This window comes from Botrytis fragariae, assembly GCF_013461495.1.
Source record: "Botrytis fragariae strain BVB16 chromosome Unknown tig00000061, whole genome shotgun sequence".
NCBI lineage: Eukaryota > Fungi > Ascomycota > Leotiomycetes > Helotiales > Sclerotiniaceae > Botrytis > Botrytis fragariae.
In genome coordinates, this window is record NW_023500994.1 from 71,079 (window position 1) to 85,249 (window position 14,171).

General features: G+C 43.8%; 4 protein-coding genes across 4 annotated transcripts; 2 read left to right on the forward strand and 2 right to left on the reverse strand.

The window, feature by feature from the left end:
- Positions 1-560: 560 nt before the first annotated feature.
- Positions 561-2,774, forward strand: Bfra_008135 (putative kinesin-like protein; the record flags this gene model as incomplete). Its single annotated transcript, XM_037338499.1, has 1 exon — positions 561-2,774. The coding sequence occupies one exon, from the start codon at positions 561-563 to the stop codon at positions 2,772-2,774; it is 2,214 nt and encodes a 737-aa protein (XP_037191805.1).
- Positions 2,775-3,413: 639 nt separating this feature from the next.
- Positions 3,414-6,136, reverse strand: Bfra_008136 (putative fad binding domain protein; the record flags this gene model as incomplete). Its single annotated transcript, XM_037338500.1, has 6 exons — positions 3,414-4,417; positions 4,485-4,610; positions 4,693-5,578; positions 5,631-5,705; positions 5,817-5,942; positions 6,050-6,136. 6 exons carry the CDS (start codon positions 6,134-6,136, stop codon positions 3,414-3,416), a joined length of 2,304 nt encoding a protein of 767 aa, XP_037191806.1.
- A 2,737-nt stretch (positions 6,137-8,873) lies between these two features.
- Positions 8,874-11,130, reverse strand: Bfra_008137 (uncharacterized protein; the record flags this gene model as incomplete). The annotated part of the gene is made up of 9 exons (XM_037338501.1): positions 8,874-9,479; positions 9,536-9,684; positions 9,745-9,901; positions 9,954-10,458; positions 10,510-10,678; positions 10,733-10,774; positions 10,851-10,904; positions 10,968-11,027; positions 11,082-11,130. 9 exons carry the CDS (start codon positions 11,128-11,130, stop codon positions 8,874-8,876), a joined length of 1,791 nt encoding a protein of 596 aa, XP_037191807.1.
- A 1,594-nt stretch (positions 11,131-12,724) lies between these two features.
- Bfra_008138 (uncharacterized protein) lies at positions 12,725-13,455 on the forward strand (the record flags this gene model as incomplete). The annotated part of the gene is made up of 3 exons (XM_037338502.1): positions 12,725-12,948; positions 13,102-13,204; positions 13,258-13,455. The coding sequence occupies 3 exons, from the start codon at positions 12,725-12,727 to the stop codon at positions 13,453-13,455; spliced, it is 525 nt and encodes a 174-aa protein (XP_037191808.1).
- Between the last annotated feature and the right edge of the window lie 716 nt (positions 13,456-14,171).

The following is a 14,171-nucleotide window of genomic DNA, read 5'->3' on the forward strand; positions in this document are numbered from 1 at the left end:
TTACGCAACAATTGATGAGAACTAATGCTGATTTTGACTCTCACGGCTAATCATGACAAGACAGCACTGTGGAGGCGGAATACCATATGAATGGATCAACAGGTTATCAAATCAATAAATACTTCTCTGCTTCGTCGAAATTGACGATCTAACAAACTGTCTTGCATCTTTTTAACTTCTTTCCGTCTATAACCGAGGTTCATTTTAAGAGATTGCATTCGCCATGGGACTGCAATATTTCCCTGGGTTCTCTCAGGACCTATTTTCTTTCCCAGGCATGTTCACAAATGGACAAAGCCATCGCATTACCGAGGACCGAATAACGTTCTTTTTGTATTCGTGGACTACTTCTGCCTTTGTTCAATCTAGGTCAACCTTTGTCGGCTGCTCAATATCAAAGAGGTACTCTAGATATCAGAAATTGAAACTATTTCTCAACAGTGTAAAGACAAAGAAGTCATACCCAGTTACTATACGTGTGATTTTCATGCTTAAAATCGATATCCTCGAATCATTCAGCTATATCTCTCAAACATCAATACTTTAAAACTATTTGCAAAATGTCGGGTAAAAAGACTCTTAAGGAGCAGTTTGCAGCCATTCGCGCTCGCGAAACAGGCAAAAGTGGCAGGCCCACTACATCCAATGAACAAGAACAAGACATAACCGAAGCTCCCGTGGCCCAACCCGAAGCTGCGAAGCTCAATCCCCATGGAGGTGCGGGCAAACAGAGCGGGGAACAGATGAGAAATTCGTTGACAATAGCTCGGATAGAGCAGCGAAACAACGAGAATGAACTGCAAAATATTAGAAAAAGAGCCACGGTGTCACACGCCCACCAGACCCGGTCTATCTTCTCGAGACTAGCCAGACAAACGACGACACCTCAGGCTGAAATACGGGCAGACCTTGCGCCAGAAATTGAACAACTGAGTTACAAGTTGAACAGTCAAAACGAGATACTCAGAACTTTGGGTGAAAATACCGATAAACACACCGAGGACAATAGAGTTTTAAGCAGGGCGGTCGACGAAAGCATTGCCAAAGCCAAAGAATATCAAGCCAAAGTACACGAGCAAAATTTGCTAATAGCCCGGTTGGAAAGCGAACTTGCAACTGTTAAAGCCAAGGCTGGTGCGTTGCAGACAAGCAATGAAACATCTTCTGTAGATAAGATATCCAAAGATGAGATGATCTCAAAACTTTTCAGAGAATTGATCGAAACCAATCGACAACTGCGAGAGTCAGAGGAAGCCAAAGCAGCAGCGCCACAGCCTCCAAGTCCCTCCATTGATGCAGCCCACATCCAAAGTATCAGAATCAAGGATAGCGCAGCCGACAAAGAAGAGATCACCATCTTGAATTCGAAAGTCTCAGCACTTGAAGAAGAGTTGCACGCTGCAAAGGTGCAACTCAAAGAATTGACCCTCAAAGCAAGACAGATGGCCGAAAATCACGCAAAGGAGATGGCAGAGCTCACAGAGGTGAAAGATGATCTTGCAATCGACATGGCTTGCATGAAGCAAAGTCTGATATCCCAGAAGGAAGCTGCAGAGAAACAGCTAGAAGAGATGGGAATTCTTGTGAAAAAGCTCAAGCTGGAGCTAATCGAAAGCAAGGGCAACTTCCGATCTTGGTTGCGAATCAGACCTCCACAGGGTACCCTCGGCAAGCAGCCTATCTCTATCAAAGGCGGTGATTCTGTCGAAGTACTCGATCGACATGGCACTGCCAAAACTTTCAAATTCGATCGTGTCTTTGCCCCTGAATCCAACAACGCCGTTCTGTTTGGTGACTTGAGCGAAATTCTCGAAGCTGCTCTTCAAGGCTACGACATTACTATCCTTGCATATGGACAAACTGGCTCTGGAAAAACGTACACCATGAGTGCCATGCTCGACATGGCAATGGAACAAATTTTTACTCAGCTAGCCAAATCCTACGGGTCGGACTACAGCGTCCAGGGCCGTTGCATCGAAATATACGAACAAAAGGTCTATGATCTTTTCAAGCCAGCACGAGAACAACTAAAGGTATCGACCGACTGCAGCGGCATGTGGCCCATCCGCGATCAGTTGCTTCAAGTACACACCGCTCCTCTCTCCAGCCTTGAATCCGTTCAAGAAATGGTCCAGGAAGTAAACAAGAATCGTACCTCGGGTCAAACTTCAAAGAACGACACTTCATCCCGATCTCACATGTTTCTATCCTTTCAGGTAAAAGCATCCAAGACCGAACAATCAGGCGCCATCACCACCACCCGCTCCGGAATCACATTCGTCGATCTCGCAGGTTCTGAATCCTTGAAAAATGTCACTGATCGCGTGTCAGAAACTCAGGCTATCAACGCCGAACTTTCTGCACTGAGATCGGTGCTCACATCCATGGGAACAAACCAAGCACGAATCCCCTTCCGCGACACCCAACTCACTAGGTTACTCCAAGACGGCTTCACAACCGGCAAAGTCCTCTTCATTCAAGCAGCTAGTCTGGGCGAATTGGAGGAATCGATCCACACGATGGATTTTGGAGGCTTGGTTAGTAAAGTGACGCAGAAGAAACCGGCAAAGAATGTGATCACGGCTTTTGCAGGTACGGAACCGGTTGCGGCAGGAGAAGGAAGATCGACTCCGACGACTCCGACGACTCCGACCCCGGTGAAACCTGCTGCGGGTACGCCTAGTACGAGAGGTACTAGGGGTGGCTCGAGAGGTGGCGCTTCGGGGAGAAGTACGCCGACTCCGAGAGGGGGCGCGAAGAAACGAGGGGTCTGAGAGGAGATGATGATGATGGTGGTGGGATTTGGGCTTGGGTTTGGAGTTGGAGGATTTGATTCTTTCGGACGGACTTGCATTTCTTTTCATTGGGATTCGTTTTTCTTGGAAGCTAGTTACGAGGGTAGAGACTATGATTCAAATATATATAAATGTAAAGTATCAAGTATAAAACAAATCGATTGATGATGCATTTGATATGGAGAAAAAGATGTGATAGCGACTATGATGGCGATAGTGATGGGTAACAATAGGTAATAGAGAAACATAAGATATCATTCTCTAAATCGTGATTTGAAAATCGATATGTATGGAATCTGAAGTCTGAAATCTCCTTATTAAAAACTCAATCCCATGTACATAATAATCGCATACAGATATACATATCCCCCCCCCCCCTAATTTCGGAATTCGCAACCAAAAATCCCTTAGAAGATCTAGCTCTTACACTTTGAGTCAAATTTCACACTTTCGCATAAGCTCAGCTCGCGTGAAATTATACACAAATCATCAACCATCAATACTCACAAGTAAATAACTAGCTACCTAGCTACCTAGCCAACCAGCGCAGCCAACCAACCCAGTCAACCAACCCAGCCAACCAACCCCCTACTCTCCTCTCCAGACTCCTCCACTGCCTCAAACACCCGTCTCCCCAACCTCCATCCTCGCGCCCACAATCCCATAGCAAGATACCTCTCCCAATCTCTCAATCATACGCTCTATGATTTCTTTCGCCTCTTTCTCTTTCTCTTCATCATCGTCATGATGCAGCTGACGGGGTGTCAATACCGGACTCGATGAGAGGCGCCTGGCTTCGGGCGAGGTGTGGGAGGCATTCTGATTCTTTTGGTGGTTGTTTGCGATTCTGAAGGATGAGGTTGGGGAAGTAGAAGTGGAAGTGGAGGTTGATAAGAAGGTAGAGGTGTGTGATGAGGAGTCGAGAGGAGAAGGAGAGGGCACGTAGTGGATTTTTCCTTGTGGTGGAGTTGAAGTTGTGGGGTGGAGATTTGCGGGAGGAAAGCCCTCTTCGTATCTCCACGACAAGAAACCTTTTTCTTCTTCGTCATTGGTTTGATCTCCATGCTCCTTTTCTTCCAACCCTTCCACCAAATTTTCCAGCCTCAAATTCCCAATCTTCTGGCCCGTCTCTCGACTGTAAACACGGATTTCATGTGTACTTATCTCCAAATCTTCTTCTTCCTCACCGTCACTCTTGATAACTTGCGTCATAGATCTATGCAGAGAAGTAGTTTCAAAAACCATCGGTACGAATGTTCCTCGCAGAGTTTTTCCTTCGTCTGTAGTGTACTCCACATCCTCGATGCAAAACCATAGTTGTTCGTATGTTTCTGAAGGGGCATCTATGTTCTCGTCTTTGGATGTTTCTGGGGTGTTGAATACCCAGCGAGTCCAGCGCCAAGAAGCGGTTGAGATACATCCGAGGTGGATGATGCGAAATTTGTTGGAATCGATGGGGAAGAAATTCTGGAGGAGAGTGCGTGAGGTGGTGAAGGTTAGTGTTGCTGTGGTTTTCGAGAGGGTTGAATCGAGGTGGGAACTTGAAATGGACGGAGTTCCAGATCCTGACGAGGCCTGTTTGGTTGTATGTTGATGAGTAAGACCGGGAGAGGGGAGGGGTCCTATAAGATGGGGTAAGATTAAGATAGGCTAGAGATCAGAGTGATAACTTGATTAGTGAAGACGTACCGAAACTAGCGGGCCTCAAATAGTAAGCAGACAGCTCAGGATTGCGTTTCCACATCCATTTCCTGAGTTCGTGGGTAGAATTATCCCATTCGTCATGCTGCAAGTTGTGGTTCACGAATTGGCGAACTGGACAGAGATGTTAGTATGACATGACGGTATATCAGAAAATAATAATGATGTGAAAAAATAACAAGGAAAGATGACGCACTGTCAATGATAACATCATCTCCCTCCACAGGATCTCTCCCTAAAATCCTCGAAAATTCCTGAATCCGATGAGCTCTCCCCATTCTGATTTCCTCGTACAATTTCAACCGTTCTTGAATATCTTCTTTTCTCACATCGCCCGGGAGAACCACTGCTAAAGCAGCAGCATCTTCAATAGCACTGCCGGCCCCTTGACCTTGATGTGGCAGATACGGATGTGCTGCGTCGCCTAGCAATACAAGCTTTTCCTTTGTGAATGTGGGAAGTGGTTGCATGTCAAGAAGACGCCAGACTTTGAGGGCGCCGGTTGTATTCGCATCAGAGGTATCGGACAGAGGAGCCATTCTCAACAGTTCCAACATATCTTCATCCCAACCCTCATAAATCCTCAACAAATTCTCCTTATCACCTCCCTTTCCCCATCCTTCTCCGTTATCCGTATTTTCAGACAATGCATCAGGATGTAAACAAACGAAATTAAGTAAGGAATTAGAAGAAGTTGGATAGATTATCACGCGCCGATCGGTCCCAAACCACATGATCAATTCCCCGTCTTTCTGCATATATTTTGCGGTTTTGGGGTTAGAAAGAACGGAGGAACGGGAGAGAAGAAAACGATAGGCGCTTTTTCCACACGCGAAAGGAGAGATTTTGCATTCTGAGAGTTGCACAAAAGAGCGAGTGAGGCTGTGGACGCCGTCTGCGCCGATGATCAAATCACTGGTGCAAGATGTACCGTTTGAGAAATACACGGTAGATGTGGTGGGATCGAGAGTAGTTACTTTGTGGGAGGTGATCAGGGTAATGGGAGGGTGTGGGGGAGATGATTCGAGGGCTTTGGATTTAAGATGGGAGTGAAGTTGCACGCGGTGGGCTAGGAACCAGGGCTAATGAAATATTAGTTTGGATTTGTGAGGGATGGAAAGAACAGGGAAATACATGATGCCATTGCTTGTCTGCCTCGATTAGATCCATAGTTCGGTTCAATGAACCAGATGATGTGTACTCTGTCATCTAGATTGAACAATTCATATTAGTGAGTGACAACTAAGAATAAGCATGATCTTCAAAAATGATAAGAAGACTATCAGATAAAAACCAACAGTAAGGAATCTCTAAGCTCACCCAATTCAAAGAATTCGCGCCACTCTCCTCCAGAAATACCCCCAATCTTCTTAAAATTCCATTCGAATTTGGCTGAATATGAATCGCAGCCCCATATTCCGAGGCAAACTGGGATTGTTCGAAAATCTGTAATATCCTCGTGAGCTTGGAAACCAGTGATCAAACTTAGCTTCTTGCGAATGCGGGAAAGAAGCATTGCTAATAGGGATCAGAAAGGGGCTGGAGAGATGTACAGTAACTTCATGACCCTGATCTCTCAAAGCAATTGCCGCAGTTAAGCCACCAATGCCAGCTCCTACGATGGTGATCTTGAGGGGCATGATTGGGATCTTTGCAAGAAATACTCAGGTCTATTGCTTTTTCTTTAAATTGAATTTACTTTGCACTTTTTCGTAGATCATATGAAACTTGAACAAAGGTAATTAGATAGTGAAGAAGGAATGTCATTTCTGTGATGTCGTACTGGCAATTCTTGAGACCAATGACAACGCAGCTGAATCTCGCTTATTGTGTAATAAGCAGCTCCAGCTGTTATGTATCCATTCATTAGTGCTGCATGGAGTGGAACCAATCGGATGTGTACACGAACGTAGTTTCAATCATTGATTTTATTGTGATTTGATTCGTTCATTTCCTAATAATTAATATTTAAGGTTCTTCATCTAAGTTATAGTATGTGAGAAATTCAAACATTCCCGTCCCATCCCGGGCACACTCATTCAACATTTAAAAAGGCTACAACCTGTGACTGCAACTTCTGATCACAAGTTTTCTATGGATATTGAGGCTCCTATGGCGCTTGACTTCACATTCTAAAATCTAGAAGCAATCGAAGGCTAACCAACCGAAGCCTTCGTTTGCTATAAGCTCGAATTGACTTTGTGCGCGCCTACCGCTCTCAATCATATACAATTTCTAAGTTTCTTGTATGAAATTGACAACTCGACCTCATCAGTTGTCAGGCTCAAAGCTTTGGAGAAGTATAATCTTTCTCTTTTGTTCTCTCTCAGGCTTCTACCTTATGTCTGTGGCATCTAATGCCAACTATACCGGCTGCTTCTGGGAAACTTTAACTGCAACCGGCGAGCCCGGTCTAGGAGCAACTAAATCTCTGTATCATGCCTGGTCTTCCGCTCCAACGAGTGAGCTGAGCAGAAATGTCCTTGGAATTCAGACCGTTACACCTGGATCTGCGCAGTGAAAAGTTTTGCCGCAAACTCTCGGGCTCAGTTGGGCTAATGGCACACACCCCACACCACATGGAGACTTAGCAGTATCTTGGGCAGTGGGTGCAGAGGGAAAATTCAGAATGAATGTCACTAGTCCCAACGGAACAAACGAACTGTGAATCTTCCTGTGCTTTCGGGCGGTCAAAACGCGAACGCAACATGGGTGCTGAATGGGAAGGTGGTGTGTGGTTCGAGATTTTTAATTAACGGTGACGAGGTATTCAAGTTGAGTCAAATTTAGTCGAAAGTAGCGATTGTGTTCGAAAGTCCCCATTGTGACGGAACAGCCGGTTCGGACCATCATCAAGCCTGATTGTCCAATCTACATCCTGTATAATACCATTACTTAGAATCTCTTCTAATCTCTTCACCTTAGTATTCTAAGCATGTTTTCATTTTACTTGTTGTCTTTAATAAATAACAATTGAATCACCTCATATTACTATAATATTAAGAAGGCTGTTAAAAGATATGGTTCATGTGGTGCTAGAGCAGGGGGAGATAGTCCCAATCCGTGCCAAGTAAGGAGCTCTAACATACAGCAGAGCTCTTGTCCTCATAGTTATCTAGTACACTCAATTCAATCAATCTCCGAATGCCTGCATATTCTAGCCTATGCTTCCCGCCTTACCCTGTAAAGAGTCATACTTGAAACAACGACTAATTATAGTAATAAATTATACTATTATTATTATTATTATTATTATTATAGACACTAAGATGCATCACCAGTCACGATTTTAGCGATCAGGTGGGACAGGTAATCAAATTTACTTGAGAGATGTTACTATCTCCTGAAGGCTGGAATATCATGCACATATCAAGCGCCTATCACTCACCACAACATACAAATATCGTAGAAGAACCAACATTCATCAATTTACATCGCTTCCGAGAAGCTCACCGATGTATCGAGTAGTATGGCATCCACATCTATCTGGAAGCAACAGTGCACGAAAAAGTGGGAAGAGAACTGTCAATTAAGCTACTAGGTACCCCATCTTAGTAAAACTAGTCTAGCATGCCCAACGAAGAGAAAGCCCCTGTTTTTCATCCATCTATCCATCCATCCATCAAAACACTGTAACTAATGTCCTCGGTCAGCATATACACCATTCAAAGTACTAAGCTTATGAGGGGTATTGCGTGGTATGGTTATCATTGTTATCAAAATTCATTAGCAAATATTAATACTGCATCCGAATATATCCCATTCTTGACAGGAAATAAGAAGGAAGAAGTTCGCAATTGGAGAATAAATGAAAATTAAGGAAAAGGGAGCAAAATAGGAAAGAAAACGTATCAAGGTAGGAGGCCTGTATGTCAAAACTTGGGTATTGTAGCTGAAGGAACGAGCGAGAGCAATGTCGATGCGTATTGGGTCCATGATACATCAATCTTGAGAATCTTATGGTATTCCAATAGTGTAGGGTCATAGATTAAGATGAGAGACACCATTGTCTGCCCAAATGCTTGCTGGAAAAACTCAAAGGTAGAAATCTAAAGAATTAGAAGTAGCGCACAATCCGTATTTGCACGTCAGAGAATGATCGTAAAGCAAGATTATTGCAAGCATTTCTAAAGAGCGAAAAATGCACGGAAGTCGGTCTGCGAAAAGTAAAAGCAAAAAAGCAATAATTCCTGAAGACGCAAATATCGTGGTTTTTTGTATGTTTGTAATGAGGAAACAGCTATTGATCGAGATATTGATTGACAAGGCTGGGCACATATATCTCAAAAAGCGCGAGGTGCAGCTCTTGATAGCGAAATTGGATGGTAGCGACAGAGCATAATGAGCAACCAAGATATGCATGAGCCAGAAACCCCACTAGAAGTTGACTCGAGGAGTTCTAGGAGCACTGACAGGAATGAGACTTTCAATGAACTCGTTATTCATACCAGAGGCTGCCATGATTCGCTCGCGTAAGAAATAATATTCGCCAATCTTGATCTCAATCTCGGCTTTGGTAGCACCCCAGACCATGACTTGATTTTGAAGATGAAGAGTAAGGTTATGAGTGTCTTGGTAGATATCATTGATCAAACGCATATAGGTACGGTCTTCGCGACTGAGTCCGAGATATGGATCAGCGGTCGTCTTGGGAGCAGGATCATCGTTGCTGATCATGGTGCGCTCAATGCGTCTGAATGGTGTCTCCAAAGAAATTGAATCCACCAATCTGCGGGTTTCTTGATTGGCGAATGAAGGATTGTTGTCTAGGAATTGCTTGATAAAATAGTGCTCCCTCATGCAACCTGCCAGACCGCTGAAAGCAATCATCTTCTCTGCTTTCAGCTCGTCTCGGTTTCTTGCCATCACTTGACTATGTTGGAAATGTGCTTCTCCCCTTAATGTCATATCAGCCAAGCCTCGTTCGCGTTGCTCATCAGTCAGACCAGGGATGTCCCAGGTGATAGCTTTGGCAGCTGCTTTCTGTTCACTTGTCAGTCCCTTGAAGGTGCATACAGATGAAGACGAATCAAACTCACTGTATTGAAAACAGGAAGTGTTGTTGTATCAGACCATCCACCGTCATCTTTGAAAGCATTGGGGCTGCCATATGCCTCAGCAAGTATTTTCATGTCAGTTTGTGGGTCCATGCGATTGAAGTGTTCGGGTCTTTGAAGGATGTCAACACCTACGAAGCGTCGTGTTAGTCAGGTGTTGCCAATGATCTCAAGAATGTGAAAATACTGACCAGCTGCCGAGATGAGAAGGCTGGCCGTGTCAGAATTATCACCACCAAAACCGGAGTAATAACTGCCAGTATCTCTGTCAATTTGTGGTGGCAAGATATCATTTCCATGTTGTGTTTTAGGGTTACGTGGCAGGCGCGGTCTATCTGTAAATTTTTCCTGATTCGGACAATATCAGTTACTGTCATTTATATTGTTAAGAGATTCTTACTTGTGGAGCGACAATGGCTCTAGCCCATGTATCACCTTTACCCTCACTGGCTGTGCCGCGAACCATCTTTGCAAACTCTTCTGGCGACATACGATTATCTCGAGGATCTCCTTCATCGTCGGAGACGTATTCGTTGAAGAAGTCATAAAATTTATCAGCCTCAGCTTGACTCATGATTCGCGCATCCTTGGCTCTAGCACCTTGGAGTTCCTCTGGTGATAGAACCGGATAGCCCTTAAATGCATGCGCCAAGTCCTTCTCGCTATCAGGATCTACCCAGACTCCGTTGACTTTGATATAACCAAAATTTCCCCAGACTTCTTTGCCCTTGTAGTGGTTGGTGGTTTCTCCTTCGTCGCCTTTCAAATCAAGAACGATCTCGCATCTTGGAGGCTCTTTGATTGCCAGTCGATTGATGTCTTGCGCAAGGTCTTCGGGAGCTGCAGCGTTCTTGAAATCGGAGTCGGGTCGAATCTTATAATACTTGTAGCCAGATTGTAGATTACTAGAAGATAAACGTCAGAATTATTGACAGATGATCAGGCGAATGACTTACTCCTCAACATCTGCAGTAGGTCTATAATCCTCAAAATCTCCAGGGGTATCTCGTGGGGGAGGAAATACAGGCCGTGTACCGACGCCCTTGCCACGCATCATGTTGTATGCGAATTCTTGACTTGGCTGCATTTTGAAGGTTTTCTCCTGTGCGACCAGTTCAAGAAAATCTAAATAGTAGATTAATTACAAGGAATTTCGAGTCCATATGACTTGAAACGTACCTTTATGATCTTCTTCAACTTTGATTCGAATATCAGACAATCCTGATTTTTGTCAGCAAAGAGATAATTAAAATGCTGGTATTATCTCAGCGACTTTGAGAACAAGGTCAAAACATACCAGCAGCCAAATCAATTTTTAGCGTGCCGAGACATCTGCCATCCGAATTGTTTGCTGTTGATTGGACAAATATTAGGAATTTTTGTGAGGCATAGTCTGCATACAGAGTTCACTCACAAGCCAGCATACTTTGTTGGTTTCCATGAAATGGAGTTGCTGAGTTGTCCAAAAGGCTTGCTATTATTGTACAGTGTTAGTATCGCTATAAGAGCATGTGCATACAGAGCTTACACTTTGAGCCACTCCCTTTGTATCTGGTATCTTTAGGTGGTTGATTCATCTTGTCAATGATTTTTCGAATGTTAAGACAAAAACAATATATCTCAAGTGAGAACCAAAACTTACTGCCAGTATATTATTGTCAATATTTTCGCTTCGAGCAAGTGGCCCGATACCTAATCGGGAACTACACAAACACTCAACCATAATTGGTGGGCAAAAGGTGAATGATTTTCGACAAGTTGAAGCAAGTAGCTTGACATCATAATTCTAACCTGAAAGTAGTCATTTCTGTTTGAAAATCTCCAGGTCTTAACCTGCAATTGAAAAGGAATTTGTAGGTAATGAGTGCAATCCCTCATATGCTTCATCCTACTATGCATGCCATGTAGTATTGAAAAGCAAACGTAAGGTTCTACCTCAATTTCAACATTGTGTGTGAGATTCCAAGAAATGAAAACAATGCTGGCATGGAGAAAGGTGCAAAAGCAATTCATAATCTAGAGGGAAGTTAATTATGACAAGCTAAACTGTATCATAATTAGGTGCATTATCTACACATAGCGCCAGCTTGATTGCTGTAGCTTTTATGAAGTGCGGACGCCGAGGATCTAACGCACAAAACATCCAAGTGTTCAATGATCACGATCTCCGAAAGTCATCACAAATTATTTCATCGATCCGGCTATGGTTAAGGTATTGAATTATAGCGTTTTCCGAAGAATACCAAGGGATTCGGGCCTGCCTGCCTGTTGCCTTGAGCTAATTCCAAGCTTCGCCAATACCAGATCTACTGATACGGTCATGCACCGATAATCTTGTGAGGTGACCTCACAGTGCCATGCAGTTAAAATAACCACTTGATGTTCTTCGCTGCAAACGCAAGAAGTGGTGATGGGAAGGAATGCTAAGTTTCATGTATAGGACTACCTAATTGGGGGCATGAATGAATCGTAGTTGAGGAAGGAATAATTGCCACAGAGCATCGATTTACTTCTGCTGGGGCATAAGCGTTGTGAGTCTCCCATGATTTCTTGATCAAGAGCAGGCGTGAAAGGAAAGAAAAGGCAAAAGACTGAGCAGCAGCTTATGGGAACATTTCAATCAAAAGGATATGCAATTCGCAAGTACAGCCCAAACATGCTGGAGCAAAGTTTCGGTGAAGTAGATACCACTCCTTCACCTGCTGTAATCCCTCCCGGGTCATCAGAATTTCTGGATAGTTCAATAAGAATTTAGCTCGCACGAACATCATCGTATTTTGCTTCGTTTGAAAGCTACCTTTTCTCTCCACTAACTACATCACCGTCATGTGAATTTTGAAGAATTCGCTGTCAAAGCTGTCATCGAACATTGCCGTTGCTCAGAGAGATGTCGTCTGATTACGGTCAACATTAAAGCGCTACTGTGACAATACAAGCTTAGTCATTTCAGCGCCTTACCCACCATAGTGTAGCGCATAGTCCTGGCACACCCTGTCGATATCACCCCACCTCTTCCTTTGCAAATCATCATCAATCCAGAAACTTTCAAAGAGCGTGATATACAATTATCAGTCATACCTTTCACCTTCAACATTCCTTTCACAACTGCTACCATATTCTAATAAGCTCAGTCCATATCATTGTTCAATCAATCTACGCAACTTGCCTACCATGGACTCCCCATTTAGTATCTCCACCAACACTCCCTCCCGCTCCACATCTTCCTCAAGGCCTGATAGCGCAAATAAGAACGCTCGCGCTTCTAATTCGAAGTCCAAATCCTCCAGTTACACACTTCTAAAACAAGATCAGCAAGCTAGGAATAAAGAACCCGATGATGACAACTATGATGATGAATCTTCGGATGAGGATTTGACAGGAGCAAGTTATGATTTGTACGTGAATTTCATGTTCTTGCCATCTTCGGGAGCATTTCTTGATGGATTTTCTTGATGGGGAGAAAAGAGAGCTTGGGTACAGAAGATATGGATACTACATGGAAAGTGGATGATAAGTTGACTAGTCCTAACATGAAACCCGCATTTCAGATTCGGGAACGAATCGTATATTAGTGTACAAATACGAAGAGAAGCCGTAGCCGTGCTCGATAACCCAGAACTATTAATGATGCACGCAGCAGCCCGCAACGATGTGCGTACTCTATCCCCAGTCGGTACCATCTCTCTAATTTCCACCCCATCTAGTCCATCCCCTCCACACGTCTATACTTTCTTCAGCGCTTGTCTGGTCGACCAGAAACCCCAGCCCAAGAAAAGGAAGCTGCGGAATATCGCCTAGCTCAACTTAAGAAACTAGCCAAAAAGCGTGATCTGGCTGATGCTGAAACAAGTTCGGGCTCAACTTCGAAGGGTAAGGCTGCTGCGAGTGTAGTTTCTGACTAGAGATATTTGCGCCAATCAGTCGAAGCTTTCATTAGTATACAGAACTGACCTCATATGATTCAGGACAAATAAATTGAAATGCATGCATGGGAATCTCAATTAGCACTTCGTCTGTAATATAGCAAATCTCGATATCAACGCGAACCCGTATTTTGTCTTCCAGGGCAGGTATCTTACACGTTAGCTGGGATGTAATGGTAGCTGGGACGTGATGGTAGCTGGGAAAACGGTTGGATAGATCACGAGATCGCGGAGTAGCTGTTATGAATGGTCTCATTCTTCTCAGCGTTTGGCCGCAAATTCAGAGGCAACATTAGCTCACAGGAGTGATGCCGGTATAGGTCTAAGGGAAACGTTTACTTGATGGAACGATCAATTTTACAATATCAATTAGGTAATGCCTCATAGAAACCACTAATATGAACGCCAAAGGTTCCACATGAAACGTTATCTTCTGCATGATGAACAACGTTGTGAACAACGCTTTCTCCTCTCGACAAGTGTCAGAAGATTTCAAGCATTCGCATTTGACTAAGGAGCTTTTACCAGACTTTCCGATCCTCTGGAGAATTTCCATATGTCAATCGAGAAGCTGATAGTATTCCCTCCCCAATATGCCAAGATAAAACTTGTTCATCTGTATAATTACTATCTCTCGTCGCTGTCACGTTGAACCTTTAATTCCATCGGTACTTCGTTTTATTCACTGATGAGAT